The 20,950-nt window shown below is 37.2% G+C and overlaps 1 protein-coding gene and 1 long non-coding RNA gene across 3 annotated transcripts in view; one reads left to right on the top strand and one right to left on the bottom strand.

The window, feature by feature from the left end:
• The window catches only part of TYRP1 (tyrosinase related protein 1), a 38,075-nt gene extending 17,379 nt beyond the window's left edge, over positions 1–20,696 (top strand). Inside the window, exons 8-9 of one of the 2 annotated variants that reach the window (XR_014247356.1) lie at positions 90–1,530; positions 1,877–20,696. Coding sequence is in view for 1 of the 2 variants with exons in the window: in XM_082401666.1 (XP_082257792.1) it covers positions 90–133 (44 nt within the window). In the remaining variant the exon portion in view is untranslated. Of the gene's footprint in view, positions 1–89 lie in introns of both variants that reach the window. The other variant, XM_082401666.1, reaches the window with a different exon arrangement.
• Positions 1–20,950, bottom strand: part of LOC309633184 — a 1,005,718-nt gene that overhangs the window by 887,699 nt on the left and 97,069 nt on the right. The window lies entirely within an intron of this gene.

Below are 20,950 nucleotides of genomic sequence, written 5' to 3'. Positions count from 1 at the left end.
TTTCTGTACAATTCTGCGAGAATGTCATTCTTTAATTTCTTCCTATCTTTTAACAAAATATTTTTCCTCTTTTTGATCTTGTATTACAGAAACAATATTCCCAATGAAGAACTCTTATAGGCTGGTTATATGAACAAACATTTTAATGAAAATTGGTTAAAAAGAAATAATATCAGTAATAATTATACACTTATAGAAAATGGGTAGTTTCATATTCCCAACTCAATAAACAGAAACAAGATTAAAGTTATATACACCTGATTGGTTACTGGGTTTCCTGCTATTAAGCAATCTTCAGGCTATGTACACAAGATAAACAGACAAAATGTGTTAGTGAAAGAGAATGTATATAACAATAATATTGTTTTAACTTTCAAAGAGCATTACTCAGTTGGTTGTCTCGAATACATTTTGATTTATTAAAATCTTATGTACTCAAAGCTTTTCAGATAAATTATTGTATAATATAAGGTTTATTTTTATATAAACATCAATGAAACTGAGCTCCTCACTTCATATTTTTGGAGATTTACTAAGTACTCATTTCATAAACATATATCAAGCACACACTATGGATTTGGGGAGGGGAAAGTCAGGAACATAAAATTAAGTTGACATTTGACTTGGGCCTTAAAGAATACCAATGAATTTACCAAATATAAGAGTAGAGAATGAGATTCCATGCAGAAGTGACAGCATGAGCAAAGTCACAGAAGTTTGAAAGAGCATGGAACATTCAAAAATATAAAGCAGGTCAGTGTGGTTAGAGCACAGTTTTCATGGAGGGGAGAAGAAATATAAATTGGGAATAAAATCAGTGTCCTATGTGCAATCCTCAGAAATTTGGAATTCATTCTATTTGAACAGTCAAATAGAACATGAGACAGTCACAAAGTATGTCTGAGAAAAATAACAGTGGAGGTAATATTTCTAAATAATGACGATTAAGAATGATTTGGGGGCTTCCCTGGTGGCGCAGTGGTTGAGAATCTGCCTGCCAATGCAGGGGACACGGGTTTGAGCCCTGGTCTGGGAAGATCCCACATGCCGCGGAGCAACTGGGCCCGTGAAAAGCCACAACTGCTGAGCCTGCGCGTCTGGAGCCTGTGCTCCACAACAAGAGAGGCCGCGATAGTGAGAGGCCCGCGCACCGCGATGAAGAGTGGCCCCCGCTTGCCGCAACTAGAGAAAGCCCTCGCACAGAAACGAAGACCCAACACAACCATAAATTAAAAAAAATTAATTAATTAATTAATTAATTAAAAAAAAAAAGAATGATTTGGAATGGTCAGAGTACAAGCTGAGAGACTAGTTAATAATCAAATAGTTCATGGGAGAGATGAGGAGAGCCTGTCCCAAAACATGAGCATTAATTCTAAGAAATCCTAACTCTGAGAGCTACACCCATTACCTTATAAATATAGCTTTGATAATTTCTCCCTAAATGTGCTGCTTTATTTTTCTTTTACTCAAGGACTTCTTTCTATTTATTTTACAGCTCTGTAAGATCTTAAGACTTATCTTGATCAGGTAACCATTACTCCCCCTATAATATGCTATATTATTCATTGTAAATAATACTCTTCTGCAATCTTGGAGATTTTTCACTGTTCTCAGTCCTCCAGCCCTCTTATAAAACATAGTAAATGAAATTATTATGTACTCACTGGAAAGCACATTGCATACCACTTAAACCCACTCTTTCCTGTTGCATAAGCACACATTGCATGCCAATACCACAAACTGAGCTGAGCTTTACAGTCTAAACAGAGTGAGTAAAAAATGCCTGATTGGACCTTCCTATATAATCAAGAATGAAAAGCTATTACTTTTGTATCCCTCTGAAGTTATATCCTGTCTTCTTTCCTATAAGCAGATTTCAGAGATGGTGCCCACTTACAGCTCCATGCAATCTTTAAAATTGGATGCAGGAAGAAAGAAGATTTGTCTGTTAAAATAACTGTTCCAAGATTGGTTATGAGACACTTGTTCTGAGCTCAGTCCATGAAGACCCAGTAACATCATGTATTTTGTTCTTTGCCATTTCCTAGTCAAAATCATTACACAAGCAACCAATCAATGGAAGATCAAGTTGGGCACAGAGAGCTAATACGAAATAGAAAAAAGAAAAAAAATTTAAATATGTTAACAAACCAAGAACAGAGCTTGATATGAAAGAGCTGAAATGTAAAAGGAAAAATGCAACATCTCGCACTTTGAAAGCACAATTGAAAACTTAAAGGGTAGAACAAGACAGAAGCTAGCAGGAGATTTTAGTGAATTTCAAGGTCAGTATAAGGCAATAGTGCCATGCAACCAATAAAGTGGGGGGAGGAATGCTATGTGATTGATAAAGAGGAAAGAAATACTATGGAAGTGTTAAGGTATTATGCGTCACTAACACAGGAACAGAAATCTGTGGTGTCTGAGTCACATCTGGAGTATTTATTTGACTTAAACGTCAGGGTTTAAGAGAAACATTGACAAACTGGAACATGCCTCTCCATCTTTTAAGTGATACAATGATACAATTCCTAGCCCAAGAGAGAAACTTGGACGTCACCCTTGAATTCTACCATTTCTCTCAATCCTCACATCCAATTAATTAATCATCTTGCTAATACAGCCAATATCTATTGGTCACTATCTCCTGGGCACTGAACCCATCATCTAAGACAATGCTTCTCAGTTGGAGAGCAATTTACCCCCAGGAGACATCTGGGGGTGAGGGATTCTACGGGCATCTAGTGGGTACAGGCCAGGGGTGCTACTAAACATCAAACAATGCACAAAACAGCCCTCCAAATCAAAAAATAATCCAGCCCAAAATGTCAATAGTGCTGAGGTTAAGAAAACCTGATCTAAGGCCACAAGTATAAACAAGGTTCATAGTGCTCGTGGCCTCACAGAGCTTGAAAGAGAATGAAAAGAGATGAAAGAGAATGGCAAAGCCAATGCACTGTATTAGGAATGCATTATTTTCTCACAAACTAGGAAATCTGAAAGGCAGAGCCCAAGGTAAGTAAAACAGCACAGTGATGCCTTCAAGGGTACAGGCTCTTTATAACTTTTCTCCACCACCTTTAGTGTGTGGTTTTTACCTTTTTATTTATACTGTCAGTGCTATAAAATGGCTGCCACATCTCTAGACTTTATATCTATCCCACATAGAAATTTTCTTTTTATTTGGAAATGGATATCCTCCCAAATTCTGCCTATATTGCATTAGAAGTTTATCACATGGCAGGAGAGTATAAAAAATTGAGGGACTTTTTGGTTGGTGGTGGTTCGTTGTTTGGCTGGTTACTATCCTGAATAAAATCGGAATCCTAATCGTAAGGGATAAGAAAGAAAGAATCTGGAATTGTGGCAGCTGGGAGTACTGCCACAACAATAAACAAGCAAACAATCAAGATATGTAATAATTATAGCAGAATGAAAGAAACACACAGTGTGCTTTTCTTAAAAAAAAACCAACAATCTGGTGGTGGAGGGTGGCATCTAATTGATAGATAGGTGATTAAAGAAAATCAGCTAAAGAAGTGAAAATTAAGCTGAAACCTAGAGGATGAGAAAATTGCTGGAAAAGTAAACTGAACAGGTCTATGATAAAAGCTGAATCCCCATTATCCTCAGTAGAATGTTAAAACATGCTACCTCTAAATTTCTTTTAAAGGTAATAAATATACTGTTTCTGTTTAGAAATGAAGAGGCAAAATCAAAAGAATCAACTTGAAGTGTGAATTGTATGTGGGGAAGATTGGAGCAGAGGACATTTGTAGTTGTTCATGAACCTTGACTTTCTGAAAGGAAGTTTTACAGAAAAGAGTGACTTTTTTTGAAATCTCAGTAAAGAATGATTGATTTCAAAATTTATGTCACTAAGCAGAAGTTTATTCTTAATTTTTCCACCTATGAAATAGGAAACTTTAGACTTTTGATTTGGGGAAGAAGGAAAGAAAGAACAATGAATAAAATCTGTCGTGGCTCTCAAATAGAAATGAGAAAGACTGGTCATCAATCAGTTAGATTAAGTAAATTACACGTAGAAATACACTCTTGTATTTTTTTATGTAGGCTTCAAAATAGACCCTCTGACATGTTGTAAAATGTATTTCTGCAATGTTCTTGCCTTCTAGTCTTTGGATTTAGTCAGCCTTTTATTAATATATCTGCTAAAAGTTGAATAGAATCTGACCACAAGATGGCAGCTTTGAACACATTTCAAAATGTTGATTATGAACATCAAATGTCTCCAACTGAAATGAACAGTGAAGACATCTGCTCTTCCTCTTCTGGTTTAAAAAAATGTTCATGTGATCCTTGAAGGCAGAAGAAATGCAGTTTTTCATTTTGGTAGAAAAATGGCCTGTGAGATTAATAATCTCCACATGGCTGAAGTTCCCAACTGAATAATAATGACAAAAATGTGTCTTCTTATTGACTAGACATCTCTTGTATACATTATCCTCCTTCATCGCGATCACTTATCATCAGGCCCTTCCAGGCCACAAAATGAAGAGTGAGGGGCAGATCACCCAGATGGGTTTCACATACAATAGATGATTCTGCCAGCACCAAAGACACTGATAATTTGTGACAAGGGTGAAAGGGCTAGTCAGCTGTGGGAATCAGCTCTACTCAGTCCCTGAGACTACATATAATGAAAGTCATGGCTAACTTTGCAAATGCACGCCCAAAGCTGTCAAAGAAAAACTGGCCTAATAGAAGGCTAAAGAGAATATCAATTCATTTTAACTCACTTTGAAAAAAATCCAACCTAGACAATAGATGCAAGAATACAACAAACTCCTGCATACAGTCTCCTAAATTTACCAATCGTCAGCATTTTGCACATTTCCTTTGTCACTCTATTTTCACATTACCTGTGTACATATCATGATTAATATTTTTCCTGAACAAGATTGAAAGTAAGTAGCAGATATTGTGACTTTTTATCCCTATTTCTGTGTGTACCCTAAGAAGAATGGCATCCTCTTACACAATCCAATTGTCAAATTCAGGAAATTTAACATGGTTACAATATTATTTTCTAATATACAGTCCATATGAAATTGTTCCAATTGTTCCAATAGAGACTTTTACAGTAATTTTTTTAAATAACCAATTTAATACTTTAAAGAAGAAATAAACAAATAGCAATGATATAAAAATGTCAAATACATAAGAAAAACTTATTTAACTCAAGTTGAGTAAACCCAAAGAGTAGAAAAAGGGGGAACCTTCTATTAAATTCCTTTTTAAAAAAGTACTCAACATCTGATTGAAATAGGCAAATTATAGGACAACTCTAAACACAGACAGCCCTAGTTTGGCCTCATGTCTATTCTATTTATTAGCAATGTGTCATTGAGCAAGTTGCATTACTTCTCTATGCCTCAGTTTTCTTATCTGTAACAGAAAGGCAGTTCTTTCAAAACAGAAATTTTTAGAACATTAAAAATGCCTTTATATGGTAAGTACATCTCCCAATGCCTGGAATGCAGTAGGTGCTTAATAAATTCTATCTTTCATTCCTAGAATCTTGAAAACTTAACTCTTCCCAACAACCTCCTGAAAAACTAGTTTGGCAAAAAAGAATTCATGCTCCAAAGTTAAATCTCGTGGTTCATGAAGCCACGTTGCACACTGGTTTCCAACTGAATGCTCTCATCCCACTGCCATCGAGGGGCATGTCACAGCTAATTATCTGTCATCACGCCCTGTTGCATAGGCAGTACCTTGCCTGCTGCTGCTGGGACCTCGCTGCTGTCTGTTGATTCATTTGCATTGCCTCCTGAGTGTCTCTGCTGTGTATGGATCACACAGAATGAAGCCCAGGGGCCAACTGGCAGGCCCATCTGAATTGTGGAACATATCTAAAGCCCCTCCTCATTACTTAGTGAGTAATGTGGGGGATGTTCGCTGGTTCACACACCCTGGCAACGTAAACGGTCATCTGCTGCCTCATCTGCTTTTCCGCGTCTGGGGTGCAGGACCAGATCGGCTGAGGAACTTTGCTAGCACTTATGCAAATAGCTATGGGAGTTCCTGGGTTTGGCAACATTTCCTTTCAGTAGCCTCATTTGTGGCTGTACCGTCTGCCTCCTTTGTGCTTCCACAGCTTTGTGAGGCGACCTCAAAATAGATCTCTCCCATATTCATGTTGTATTTATGTCCCTTTACCACAGAAAGACTATAAAACTCTTCTCAATACGTTTAATACACCCTGTTTAGTGACTGATGTTTCTGTTTAAGCCCTAAAAGAACATATATTTAAAAATGAGTCAGACTACGTATATCTAGTTTTCCAAATTAAGGGGGAATGCATTCCCCAATTTAGATTTAAAGTGCATAAATAAAATTTTAATGTATGCATAGACATGGAACAATGAGGCCTAAATTGTTAGACATACACATATAATATCATGTTTTTGTACCAATACTATTCTTCCAAATACATTACATAATACATCTCTTTTAAAAAAAACAAATTTGCTTCGAATTTTTAAAATTATTTTCAAATTACCAGCTTTGTAGAGCAACTATGGAATCTGCAACAGCACATTAATAAATGACAAGGGTACAATTTAATCTTGATATAAATTCTTATTCCATTAATGGATGAAGTTTCTTAATTTTCTTCTCTTTTTTTCACGTTGTGCTATAATTTTTACTATGAGATACTCCTATAGAAACTAAATTCAAAGTTTGCTTAGAAAAGAAGGAAAAAAATAAAGCATTATAAGTAAGCCACAACTGTGGGAACTTAATCTACAAGGGACTGGGAAAAGCACTGCAAATAAGTGATACTTAAAACTGATTTCCTCTAGGTGGCAGTATAGTCCCAGAACGTAAACCTTAACGTTAATGAAAAACTAAGAGCACGGCAAAATAATCGTTTATGCCAGTCTATACTATTTATACATTTGAAAGATTTTTCTTTTGAAAACTGAGCTAAATTTACAACTGTGAATGTTCATCTGCAGATGACATAGTGGATTTTGTACAAGAAAGAACAAAATGTGGCTATGATACATTTCAGCAAACACACACTGTTTTCCATGTCTTTTTTGGCACTGTAAGACCTTATCGTTCATTACTGGATATTGTGATTTACCTTCTCCTTTATAGAGACATGAATGTTTTAAAAACTCAATAAACTTTATCTTAGATAATTACTGATATCCATTACAATAATTGGACTCAATTCAGCAATGCCCATTGGCAGGGAGGCTTGAATTATATCTTTTTCACCAACAGTGTAGATTTGTTTAATTAGCATAACACAGAATTTTAAAAGTAACACAACATACAAAGATTCTAATGAGTGTGTAGTTGATGTGTATCACAAAATGTACTCAGCTGAAACACTAGACTCCCCATTCCCTCAGCCATAGAAAATTCTTCTTTTTCTTCTCTCCAAAATTGTTTCCTCAGTTGTCTACATATCACCCTGATGTCTCCCAGTGATCAGACCAGAAGTAATAGTGACATATCTTCACCCATAGATTTAATGCATTTCAGAAATTCATTACACCTTACCTCTTAATTTTTCTCCAAACTTTATTTTGAAAATGTCAAACCCTCAGAAAATTGAAAAAGCAAAACAATGAACACTGACATACACTTCATCTATTTCATCAGTTATTAACATTTTATGACATGTTTTACCACTCTAAGCAAATACCTTGACATATAATTTTAAGTAGAACGTATTTCTGAGTAATAGAAAATTGTTGTTAGTCAAAAACTTTGGTAGTGTAAATAAGCCTGACAGTTACTCATGAAGTCTTCAGTCTAATTATTATAATATATGACACATAAAGGGTTCCTGTTTGTATGTACATGTCTAGTTGCCTACTGGGATGTTTTGCAGTCCCCAGAAAGGGCTGGAGATCTGAAAACAGAGCAATCAGGGAACACTAAGATGATAGGATATGTGCAAACCCTTTCAGAGCTCCCATTACAGAGCCAGCACAAACTCCGTCTCCTCCGAACACCCAGGGTACCTGATGTTTTACACCATTAACATTACTCTGTAATCTGAGGAGGGAGAAGTCTAGATGACCTGGGTTACCAACCTATAAGGGTCTGGAAGACATCACTGGAAAATTCAGAAAAAAAATGGTTCTGATGACCTCACAGACAACTCCTTCTATTTATGGCAAAATGTAAAGTGGTCCCTCTCTGATCAAACGAGATCAGAAATTTTTTTCTTTTAAATGAAACTAAACTAAACTCTATAACGGAAGTGACCCTGCCTATTAAATAAATGAATACACCGTATATTTATTCATTAACAGTTTGAAATGGCTGACAAATTATTAGCCTGTCCTGGGCACCAAATCTTAGTCCTATTCAATTTTCTTCCATAGCTCTATGGCCAACTATACTGACCATGTCTCTCTCACAGTTGAAGATTAAAGTTCATGTATCAAAGTTCTCCAGAGAATAAGATTGAAACTATGTCCACTTTTTTTGAGGCTTTATTTTGCACTTTGTCCAAACATAAAAAGAAAAATTTCTCTCTTTGCTTAAGTAAAAGGTTTTTGGTTTTTTGTTTCTTTTTAATAACTCAGGAGATCTCTACAGTAATTATTTTATGAGTTTAAAATACTGTTTTATCAGAACAGACATCATCACAAAATCTACAAACAATAGATGCTGGAGAGGGTGTGGAGAAAAGGGAACACTCTTGCACTGTTGGTGGGAGTGTAAATTGATACAGCCACTATGGAGAACAGTATGGAGGTTCCTTAAAAAACTAAAAATAGAACTACCATATGACCCAGCAATCCCACTACTGGGCATATACCCTGAGAAAACCATAATTCAAAAAGAGTCATGTACCACAATGTTCACTGCAGCTCTATTTACAATAGCCAGGACATGGAAGCAACCTAAGTGTCCACGATGAATGGATAAAGAAGATGTGGCACATATATACAATGGAATGTTACTCAGCCATAAAATAAAAAAACAAAATTGAGTTATTCGTAGTGAGGTGGATGGACCTAGAGTCTGACATACAGAGTGAAGTAAGTCAGAAAGAGAAAAACAAATACCGTATGCTAACACATATATATGGAATCTAAAAAAAAAAAAAAAAAAAAAAAAATGGTTCTGATGAACCTAGAGGCAGGACAGGAATAAAGACGCAGACGTAGAGAATGGACTTGAGGACATGGGGAGGGGGAAGGGTAAGCTGGGATGAAGTGAGAGAGTAGCATTGACATATATACACTACCGAATGTAAGATAGATAGCTAGTGGGAAAGCAGCTGCATGGCACAGGGAGATCAGCTCGGTGCTTTGTGACCACCTAGAGGGGTGGGATAGGGAGGGTGGGAGGGAGACGCAAGAGGGAGGGGATATGGGGACATATGTATACGTATAGCTCATTCACTTTGTTATACAGCAGAAACTAACACACCATTGTAAAGCAATTATACTCCAATAAAGATGTTAAAAAAAAATACTGTTTTAGTTTCCTACTTGCCTCTGTAACAAATCACTACAAACTTGATGTTTTAAAACAACACAAATGTATTCTCCTACTTTGGGGAAGCCAGATGTCCAAAAGCCGTTCCACTGGGCTGAAATCAAGGTGCAGGTAGGGCTCTGCTCCCTGAGGAGGCTTTAAAGGAGAATCCTTTTCATGTCCGTTTCCAGTTTCTAGAGTTTCCTTCCTTCCTTTCCTTGGCTCATGGTCCCTCCCTCCATCTCTATAGCCAAAAGGGTACAAGTTCTCGCTCTGATTTTGCTCTATTCTGTTTGTCAATCTCCCTCTGCCTGTCTCTAAGGATATTTGTGATTGCGTTTAGGGCCCTCTGAGATAATCCAGGATAACCTCCCCATCTCAAGATCCCTAACTTAATCACAACTGCAAAATCCATTTTGTCATAAAAGATAACATTCACAAGTTCCAGCAATTAGGACCTGGATATCTCGGGGAGCCATTTTTCTTTATTTTTTTTAACACTTAAATTGTGTGCATTTTTTTTAACATCTTTATTGGAGTATAATTGCTTTACAATGTTGTGTTAGTTTCTGCTATATAACAAAGTGAATCAGCTATACATATACATATATCCCCATATCTCCTCCCTCTTACGTCTCCCACCCACCCTCCTTATCCCACCCCTCTAGGTGGACACAAAGCACCGAGCTGATCTCCCTGTGCTATGCAGCTGCTTCCCACTAGCTATCTAGTTTACGTTTGGTAGTGTATATATGTCCCTGCCACTCTCCCACCTTGTCCCAGCTTACCCTTCCCCCTCCCTGTCCTCAAGTCCATTCTCTACGTCTGCATCTTTATTCCTGCCCCTAGGTTCTTCAGAAGCACTTTTTTTTTTTTTTTTAGATTCCGTATATATGTCTTAGCACATGGTATTTGTTTTTCTCTTTCTGACTGACTTCACTCTGTATGACAGACTCTAGGTCCAACCACCTCACTACAAATAACTCAATTTCATTTCTTTTTATGGCTGAGTAATATTCCATTGTATATATGTGCCACGTCTTCTTTACCCATTCATCTGTTGATGGACACTTAGGTGGGGGCCATTTTTCATCCTACCACAAATACTTTCTTTGTGTGCCCATTTTGAGAAACTGGCTCAGTTATTACCAACAGAGAAAAATGAAGCCAGTTCCAAATTCTTCATTTTTCTTCATTAAACTGCCATGAGAAATTTATCCTTAGCCTCTGTTCTGGCAATGATAGAAGATGCTGAATCAAGACGGTAAAACTGACTGAGGAATTCTGCTCTATCCTCATAAATCTTCTATGAAATTTCCAGCTCTCCAATTATTCCCCCTCCTCTCTACCTAGAATCCTTATTTTCTGTATGCTTCTACTCAAAATACTTCTATGACCATTTAACAGAGAATTTTAAATTCTTCCTCTTAACTCTGTGATTTTTCCCCCCTTTTCTTTAAACTTTCACAGAATCAAGATGGCTTTATGTGTCATAATTTTCACAAGAAAGGTAACCCACTTGCCCTTATAAAAATGTCTTTCAGACTTAAGGAGAGTCCCAAGGGGGCACCCTCAGTCCACTGCTGTTTGCAAAGTACAAACACTCCTTAGGTGATCTCAACCATTCTCTCTCTATGCTGCTAATTCCCAAATGTCTATATTTAGCCTTAGCCACTGCTGTGAGCTATAGTTCCATGTGATTAACTGCAGGCTAGACAAATCCATTTGACTCACTCTCAAGAACTTCAAATTCTATATATCCAAAATGGAACTGTCTCTTGTCCCTACATAAAAATGCCTCATCTTCCTTTACCCTGCGGCTCAGTTAAAAGGGCCACCATCCATGAGAAACTGAGGCAGAAATCTAGGAGTCATTCTGGATTCTTCCTTTCTCCTTCATCTGCCAGTTGGCTACCCTATCTTTATAATTCATCCACACCATCTCTGCTCATTTGTTCTCCAAAATATTTTTCAATTCTTTTCTCTTACTCTGATCCTTGTAACACTGCCTAGCTGGATTTTTCCAGAACTTAATAAAGGACTTAGGTATTTTCGCTTTGTGAGACTTTCAGTATATTAACAAGTGAAAAAAAAAAAAAAAAGCCAAACCAGTTAAAAAACATAACATATGTATTAAATACTTAAGTTGAATAATGCTCTCAATACATGTAAAATTGTGCTACTCATGAGACAATTACAGGACTTATAAAAAAATTCAGACTGTATTATAATAAATACAGCTAATATTGGAACACAAATTTAAAATCATTTGATAATGTATTCTTTCAAACCTGTCAGTGTTTTTCTGAGTCTGAATATATAATCTCATGTGGAGATGATATCAAAAATCTATATTTGAGGTTCTCTGTGAATGTGAGTCCAATACTACATGTCCTTCCTGTAACTTCCCTCTGCACTGCTTCTCCCTCGTTGATGGGACCGGAAGCTTGATCAACCACAGCCTCCTTCCCCGTCTCAAATCTCTCCGCCAGCAGACTGATTTACTAAATCTCAACTATCTCCCCGCCCCACTTATAACAATCAGTAACCTGCAATCTTCTCAGCATGGCATCCTCAGCCAGCCTTCTGGGACCAGTCTCGGATTGCAGACTCATCTTCTGTCTCTGCTGCTTTCCAAATTTTAAGTTCTAGGGTTACAAATTACTTGCTTTTCTGAAAAACCAGTGCTTTTTCTTACTTCTGTGCTATCGTTCATGATGCCCCTCCTGTCCACCATCTCTGCCCCTGACTGCTTCTCAGGCAAGAATCCTCCACCCAGAGAACATGACCTCCTCTAGGGCTCAGTGCCCCTTTGCACCTCAATTTGCCCAAGGTATATCCTTGGCAATTTCCATGCCAGCAGCCTGGCAATATTGTGTGTTCTTTGAGGGCAGAAATCATATCTTACTTATTTTTGTGACCAGATACCCTGCAGGTCACCTAGCCCAGTGTAGAAACATGTAGAATATCAAACTGAACAAAACTGAGTCGAGTGAACTTGAAGGTGAGGCTTCCACATCTTCTAACCTCCACCAGATGGCACTATTTTATCTTCAGTGGAGACCAAATCACAAAACTAGGAAGCAGTACAGTGTTCAGAGCATTTGTATATACCCATGCACATGTATGTACGTTATGCAGCGTGGAACTCTTTTCACTGCTACCCATTTATACTAATGCAAAATACGGACAGTCAATTTAGGTATTTCCTTTTTGATCTTTACAAAAGCGTAGTTGAAAAAAATATTATTAAATTACCGGGCAGTTAATTATAGTCAATCTTCCTAAACAAACGGGACCTGGTGTCCTTTTCATTTATAGTGTTATCACCCAAAGGTTTTCAAGAGTAGACCTGACAGTGAATTTCCACTCTTGAGATGATTCGAGTTATTCCCAACTAGAGAGACAGGAGGATGGAAAGATTGGGGGGCTTATAAGCAAAGAGCCCTTGCTATGTACAATTTTAAAGATTCACGATCTCAAGTATAGAAGCTGGATAATGATGCTTACCTTTAAACTGATATTTAAAGATTAAACATTATGTAACCTATAATACATTTAAAATACTTAGCACAGTGAAGAAACTGAAGATATAGATGATGATTATTATTAGAGAAAGAAGATGGATCAAGAAACTTATGAATTTCATCTGTCTTAAAGTTTGTTAAAAGGTAAACTGAGGCATATTAAAAATTTAAAGAGTTTGAGCAACACTCAGTGGGAATAGGGCCAAACTACCAAACAGGAAGTAGTTAGGAGCATTTTGCAGAGAGGAGCCAGGAGGAGGACTTATAGAGAGAAAGTGGGGAAGAAAAGCAAGGAGATTGTTTGATTGGCTATAGCTTAAAGCCTAGTTGGCTGTTTGTGATTGGTTGTCCTTAGCATTTTAATTTCGTAACCTTGAGGCATTTACAGGCTGAGATTTTCGTTTGCTTTTATGTAGACTGCCATGGCATTAGAGCCACCTTTGTCTAAAGGCCTCCTGGTTTGATTAATTCAGCAAGTTTTAAAAATTCAAACTGCTTTTGGTTTCAAAAGACTGCCTGGGCTAGAATCTGTTTCAACCACTGTTTTGATGTGTAACACGTCACCCAAGCCTATTATTCTCAGCTGTAAAATGAACCTTGTAGCAATCTCTGCCACATCTGACTGCTAGAGGGACTGACTTAAAAATTAGGTATTGGGCTTCCCTGGTGGCTCAGTGGTTGAGAGTCTGCCTGCCAATGCAGGGGACTTGGGTTCGCGCCCTGGTCTGGGAAGATCCCATATGCCACGGAGCGACTAGGCCCGTGAGCCACAATTACTGAGCCTGCGCGTCTGGAGCCTGTGCTCTGCAACAAGAGAGGCCGTGATAGTGAGAGGCCCGCGCACCGCGATGAAGAGTGGCCCCCGCTTGGCACAACTGGAGAAAGCCCTCGCACAGAAACGAATTCTCAACACAGCCAAAAATAAATAAATAAATAAAATTAGCTATTAGTTTAATGGTAATGGTGGAGCAAGCGTGGGAGAAGTCTAGGATGTAGCAAATTATTTGCCCAAAGCTCTATCCATTAATCCCAAACCATGGTCTAAACCTGAAATTTCAGTTCAGAATGCTATCCCACCAGTGGTGCTGGGTTCAGATAAATGGTGTTTAGCCTTTTCAATAGGGTTCATAAATTGAACTTCATGTACGTTTTCTGCCCTCTATCTCCTACAAGAAGGCGATCTTTCTCTTTAAGGAAGCAAAGCCCTTTTGCCTCCTCTGGATATTTACACGGCAAATGCAAACATACAGGTACTGCCTTAATTCCTATGCCGGTGCTTCCCCTAGTTGAGTGGAAAAAGTGTTTAATAACAATGTCATTGATAGCAATAATATTCTGTTTGAGAGTTCTGCCCTTCCTACTTAGAGATTAGGCACATCTTTCTTAAATAAGAAACAGAAGAAACCTGGTGCCTTTTTAAACAAAAACTTAACTACCAAGAAAATTATCCATCTTACTTATTAGTCACTTCCCACTTGGGTGTGGACTACTAAGTATGCAGACTGCCTACCACTTCCAGGGGTGGAACAGAAAGCATAGGGAAGTGATTATCTGAGCAATGAATTTCTCCTTCAATAATTAGTTAATTCCTAAAATTCCACAGTTAAAGATTCATTCTTCGGGCTTAAAACCTTTGGCCCCTGGTAAACATATACGAGGGCAGGTACACTTGAAGTCTTATCAGTTATTTGCATCTACATATGAGTAATCTGATCAGATCCCTTCCTCCTTAAGGTTTTGAAAAGGTAAGAATGGACGGAGGAAGCATAAAGTCTCCAAAAGCTGGAGGGCAAGGGGGAGGCTGTTGTGGGTACACTAGTTACCTGATTTTAAATACTCTCAACCATGCCCTGAAGTTCATATTTTTAAGACAGTTAATCACATTTTATAGATAAAATGAAGCTCAGATAGGCCATGTAAAATCAAGTGACAGAGCTTACGCAGGCATACCTCGGATATAATGCAGGTTCTGTTCCAGACCATGGAAAGAATGCAAGCCACATGAATTTTTTAGTTCCTTAGTGCAGATGAAAGTTAAGTTTATACTGTACTGCAGTCTAGTAGGCGTGCAATAGCATTATGTCTAAAAGGAAAACAATGTACATACCCTAATTTAAAAATACTTTATTGCTGAAAAATGTTAACCATCATCTGAGCTTCAGCGGGTCATCGTATTTTTGCTGATGGAGGTTGGTGCCGCAATGTTGACGACTGATCAAGGTGGTGATGGCTGAAGGGTGGGTGGCTGTGGAAATATCTTAAAATAAGACCACAATGAAGTTTGCTGCATGGATTGACTCTTCCTTTCATGAACCATTTCTCTGTAGCATGCAATGCTGTTTGATAGCATTTTACCCACAGTAGAACTTGCTTCAAAACTGGAGTTGACCCACTCCAACCCTGCTGCTGTTTTATTAACTAAGCTTATGTAATATTTTAAATCCTTTGTTGTAATTTCATCAATCTTCACAGCATCTTTGCAGGGAGATTCAATCTCGAGAAACCACTTTCTTGGCTCATCCATAAGAAGCAACTCTTCATCTGTCCAAGTTTTATCACGAGCTTGCAGCAGTTCAGCCATATCTTCAGGCTTCACTTCTAATTCTAGTTCTTTGGCTCTTTCCACCACATCTGCAGTTACTCCCTCCACTGAAGTCCTGAACCCCTCAAAGTCACCTGGAAGGGTTGGAGTCAACTTATTCCAAACTCTTGTTAATTGTGATTATTTTGACCTCTTCCCATAAATCATTAATGTTCTTAATGGCATCTAGAATGGTGAATGCTTTCCAGAAGGTTTTCAACTTACTTTGCCCAGATCCATCAGAGGAATCACTATTTATGGCGGCTATAGCCTTACAAAATGTATTTCTTAAATAATAAGACTTCAAAATCGAAATTACTCCTTAACCATGGGCTGAGAATGGATGTTATGTTAGTAGACATGAAAACAATATTAATCTCCTTATACATCTTTATTAGAGTTCTTGGGTGACCAGGTACATTATCAGTAAGCAGTAATAGTTTGAAAGGAATCTTTTTTTCTGAGTAGTAGGTCTCACCAGTGGGCTTAAAGTATTCGGTAAACCATGTTGTCAGCAGATATGCTGTCATTCAGGCTTTGTTAGTCCATTTATAGAGCGCAGGCAGAGTAGATCTAGCCAAATTCTTAAGGGCCCTAGGATTTTCAGACTGGTATATGAGCATTGGCTTCAACTTCAAGTCACCAGTTATATTAGCCCCCAGCAAGAGTCAGCCTGTCCTTTGAAGCTTTCAAGCCAGGAACTGGCTCTGCTCTCTAGCTATAAAAGTCCTAGATGGCATCTTCTTCTAATATGGCAATTTATTCTACATTGAAAATCTGTTTTTTAGTGTAGCCACCTTCATTAATGATCTTAGCTAGATCTTCTGGATAACTTGCTACGGCTTTTACATCAGCACTTGCTTTATTCACCTTGCACTTTTATTTTATGGAGACCCTTTGGCTTTTTCCCTTAAACCTCATGAACCAACCTCTGCTAGCTTCAGACTTTTCTTCTGCAGTTTTCTCACCTCTTTTGGCCTTTGTAGAATTGGAGAGCTGGGGCCTCGCTCTGGATTTGGTTTTGGCTTAAGGGAATCTTGTGGCTGGTTTGATCTTCTATCCAGATGGCTAAAATTTTCTCCATAACAGTAGTAAGGCTTGGTTCACTTTCTTATTCATGTATTCATTGGAGCTGCACTTTTAATTTCCTTCAAGAATGTTTCCTTTGCATTCACAACTTGTCTAACTGGCACAAGAGGCCTAGCTTTCGGCTTGTCTCAACTTTCAACATGCCTAATCACTTCTCAACATTTTCACTAAGAGTAATCATTTCTAACTTTCGATTTAAAGTGAGAGACTTGCGACCCTTCTTTTACTTGAACACTTAGGGTTATTCATTGGTCTAATTTCAACATTGTTTTGTTTCAGGAAATAGGCAAGCCCAAGGAGATGGAGAAAGATGGGGGAAAAGCTAGTCCAATAGATTAAGTTTGATTAAGTTTGCCGTCTTATATGGGCATGGTTCACAGTGCCCCAAAACAATTACAATAGTAACATCAAAGATCACTGGTCACAGATCACCATAACAAATATAACAACAATGAAAAAGTTTGAAATATTGTGAGAAGTACCAAAATGTGACAGACACGAATTGAGCAAATGCTGTTGGAAAAATGGAGCCAATAGACTCGTCTGATGCAGGGTTGCCACAAACCTTCAACTTGTAAAAAACACAGTATCTGCAAAGCGCAAAAAAGTGAGGTGCGATAAAATGAGGTTTATCTGTATTCAGATGAAATCTGTATCTCTAAATTATACATATTCAAAGTGCAGACTGTGAGACCAAGGGAAGACTGACTTTATCAATGCCACAGTTCTGTGCTGAATGCTCTGTCTCACCCTTTTTATACTCATACAAGGCTGCCAGATTATGGACAGTTAAAGGAAAAGGAACTCTCTAAATAAAAAGCCCATGTTAAAATGGCAACCACAACTTTACAGCTCTTCTCCATACATCTAGATCTTTCTCCCTTGTCATTCTATACATGTTATTAAGTTTAATTTAATATATGTAAGAAACTTGAAGGATGTGTTTCAAATTCTAGTCTATCTTCCTGCAGCTATGAGGGTTCACAGAAAATATCAAAACTAGGAGTTAATTACTTTAGGAACTTTTCTCCACAACCAGAAACTATTTCATTTGCTATCCAGCTTTTTCTCCCCCAACTCAAAGCAACTACAACGTACAAGAGATGTCATAAGGGAATCTAAAATGATACTATACTGCTTTCTTTCACAAAACTGAATATAGAAGTTGAAACTGACCTCTGTTAAGACTCTTGAAGAAATTTCACCATCAGAGCTTGACATATCTAATAGCATTTTGCACAAGTGATGGCTCTATCATGAAGTTTTCAGCATTTCTGCCATTGTGTTTGACAGGTGGTAAAACACATTTCTACTAGTAAAAGGACAAGAGTGAATTTATCAAAATCTTTTGTAAGCCAATAACGTTTGTTAGTGCAATGCTAGGCCAGACCTCACATATAACCTTTAAAAGTCAACCATTTTGTTAAAATTCAACAATGATACAGGACCTGTTCAGTACTCATGATCCATGGTGCAATTTTCTTATTTGTCTACTAATGTGGTTCTCTAAAGTGCTTTCTTCAGTTGACTAACCGAAGCAACTATAAAAAACCTTTTTCGAGTAAAGAATTTATACAATGTGGCAAGGTTTATTTATTTGTTCACTGGTTTAATTCACTCAATAAGTAATACGTTACCAGCCTACTGTGCATAAGGCAGTATGAGTTGACAAATATCTGTAAGATATGTGTAAGTACAGGCTTTGGTCCCAAGAAACTTACAGAAAATTTACATACAAAAACAACCGCGAAAAGCAGTGTATAGTAAGGGAGTAGCCAAATAACTTTGCCTTGTTAAGCGTTCCACTAAACTATGGTAGGAGTCAAATGTCTACAGGAGGCACAAGTTGTTATAAATGAGTGAAATACTTAAAAAAAAAAAAAATACACACTTGAAAAGGGAAGCTGCCATTCAATCTAACCCTATTGTTATCATGCAACTATGCAAGTGCAAGATTGTCAGGTCTTATTATTTTTCAAAAGAAAATCCAGATTTTTATGTGGAAATCTACCATTATTTAATTAGTGTCATCTATAGATTTTTTAAAATACTGTGTAAATTAAACACACACACACAGGACAAAATAAAAATCAGCTTGCAAATTCTGTAGTTTTCAAAAGAGCAAGGAACCACATCTGACCAGCATGTCCTAGGAAGACTGTGCCAAAGGCAATATTTTAGTTGTGTCTTAAAGAGGAAATAAAATTGTCAAAAGATAGTAGGAAAAATAAGCAATCCAAATGGAGAGAAAGGTTTCAAGAATGGGAAGGCACCTGGAAAATATATTTAGGAAGCAGATAAGTAGGTTTCTTTTTCTAATATCTTCAGAATTCTTTATGATGTGATCATAGTGAACTATTCATCTCTTAAACATTGATGATGACAATATAGTAGAAACTTAAAATTTAAACCATTTTGAAAGAGCTGTTTTTTCTTATTGTTACAAAATGAAATGTGTTCAAGTTAAGAAAATAATGTCATCCTTATGCTATCACCTAAATATGACAACTGTTAACATTTTGTTAAATTAAGATAATAATAACTAACATTTACTATACATTTACTATATTTTGAGCACTGTACCAAGCGCTCTGAAAGGCTTCACCTCATTTTATGTAAATATAGATTTTAAGCCAAAATTGATTATCATATGTATACTGTTTTTAACTCATTTATACACAAAAATATTATGAATATCATTCTATGTCATTATATCTTCTTCTACAGTGTCATCTTTTAATTCCTGATCACTATTCCATTGTACTAGTGATTTTTTATTTAACCAGTTCTCTATTGGTTGATATTTAAGATGTTTGCAGTTTTTCTCTCTACAAAATATCGATTTTGATGAATTCAACCAAAAGAAAAGATCTGATTCAAACTGCTAAAACAACATTAAATGCTTATTAAGGCTCACATAACTGGTTAAAATCCAGATGTAGGGCAGTGGTCAGCTATGGTTAAATCAGAGCTAAGACTCCGTTTCTCTGAGATCCTTTTGGCCCTGCTTTCACCAAAGGTCCACTCAGTCCTTTGGTGGTGAAGAAATGATAGCAGCAGTTCTGGGCTTCACATTTAAACACAGCAACATCCAGAAGAACTGAAACCACCTCTTGCAGTGCCCCTGGCAAATGTCCTCTTATGTCTCATATACCCACTTATGAACCATTTCCTGAGATGGGCAGAAAGCCATCAATAGGTTGGCATAGGCCAGTGTTTCCAAATAATCATTGGAAACAGAAAGCAGATTTACCCAGTGAGGCTCGACTTCAGGACTGGAATAGAAAAATGTTAGCCCTAAAATAATAGAGGTGAGGTGGATAATTGAATGCAAGTTTAAAATTCTTGAGAAGGGGAAAATAGATTGGATAAGCAACCAGTGGTGTTCACTACAATAAATAATGCAACAAACACCTTTAGGAAAGGAAAGGTGGAGAGACCATGTGATTGTACACAACAATTATTTCCTGAGGAGTCATTCCAAGAAGAGGAATTGCTAAAGCAAAGGAGATTGTTTTTAATGTGGGTTTGGGGGTTTTGTTTTTGTTTCTTTATGTAATGTTAAACTGCCAACCAGAATTGCTACACCAGTTTATGCTCCCTCCAACAGTGTCTGAATTCCAGGAAAGAAGTGTCTATTAGTCTGACACAAAAGTGAATGCAACTGACACTTGATAAGACTAGAAACATTGGTTGGGCTGAACTATGGACATCCGTAAACGCTGAAATGAGGAATTTGAACTTCACTAAGTATTTAAATATTTTAACTCCTTTTTAAAATTTGACATGCTACTTTTTCTTAAAAGGGTTTTGAAAGGGCTTAAAATAAAGGATAAATATACAACAATATCAATTAAATATAAATTTGGGAGAGTGAGAAGACAAGCCACAAACTGGGAGAAAATATTTCCAAAAGACACCTCTAATAAAGGATTGTGATCCAAAATATATGAAGATCTCTTAAAACAACAGTAAGAAAACAGGCAACTCTACTAAAAAAAAAAAAAAAGGCAAAAGACCTTAACAGATGCCTCACCAAAGAAGATATATAGATGGCAAGTAAGTATATGAAAAGATGTTCAACACCGTATGTTATCAGGGAATTAAAAATTAAAATAACAATGAGATAGCACTACATACCTATTAGAATTACCAAATCCAAAACACTGATGACAACAAATGCTGACGAGGATGTAGAGAAACAGGAACTCACATTTACTGCTGATGGGAATGCAAAATGGTACCACCACTTTTGGAAGACAGTCTGGTA

This window comes from Balaenoptera borealis (assembly GCF_965194805.1).
Source record: "Balaenoptera borealis genome assembly, chromosome: 8".
Lineage (NCBI taxonomy): Eukaryota > Metazoa > Chordata > Mammalia > Artiodactyla > Balaenopteridae > Balaenoptera > Balaenoptera borealis.
Note: the sequence above shows the minus strand (reverse complement) of the source record. Positions and strands in the feature narration are given on the sequence as shown.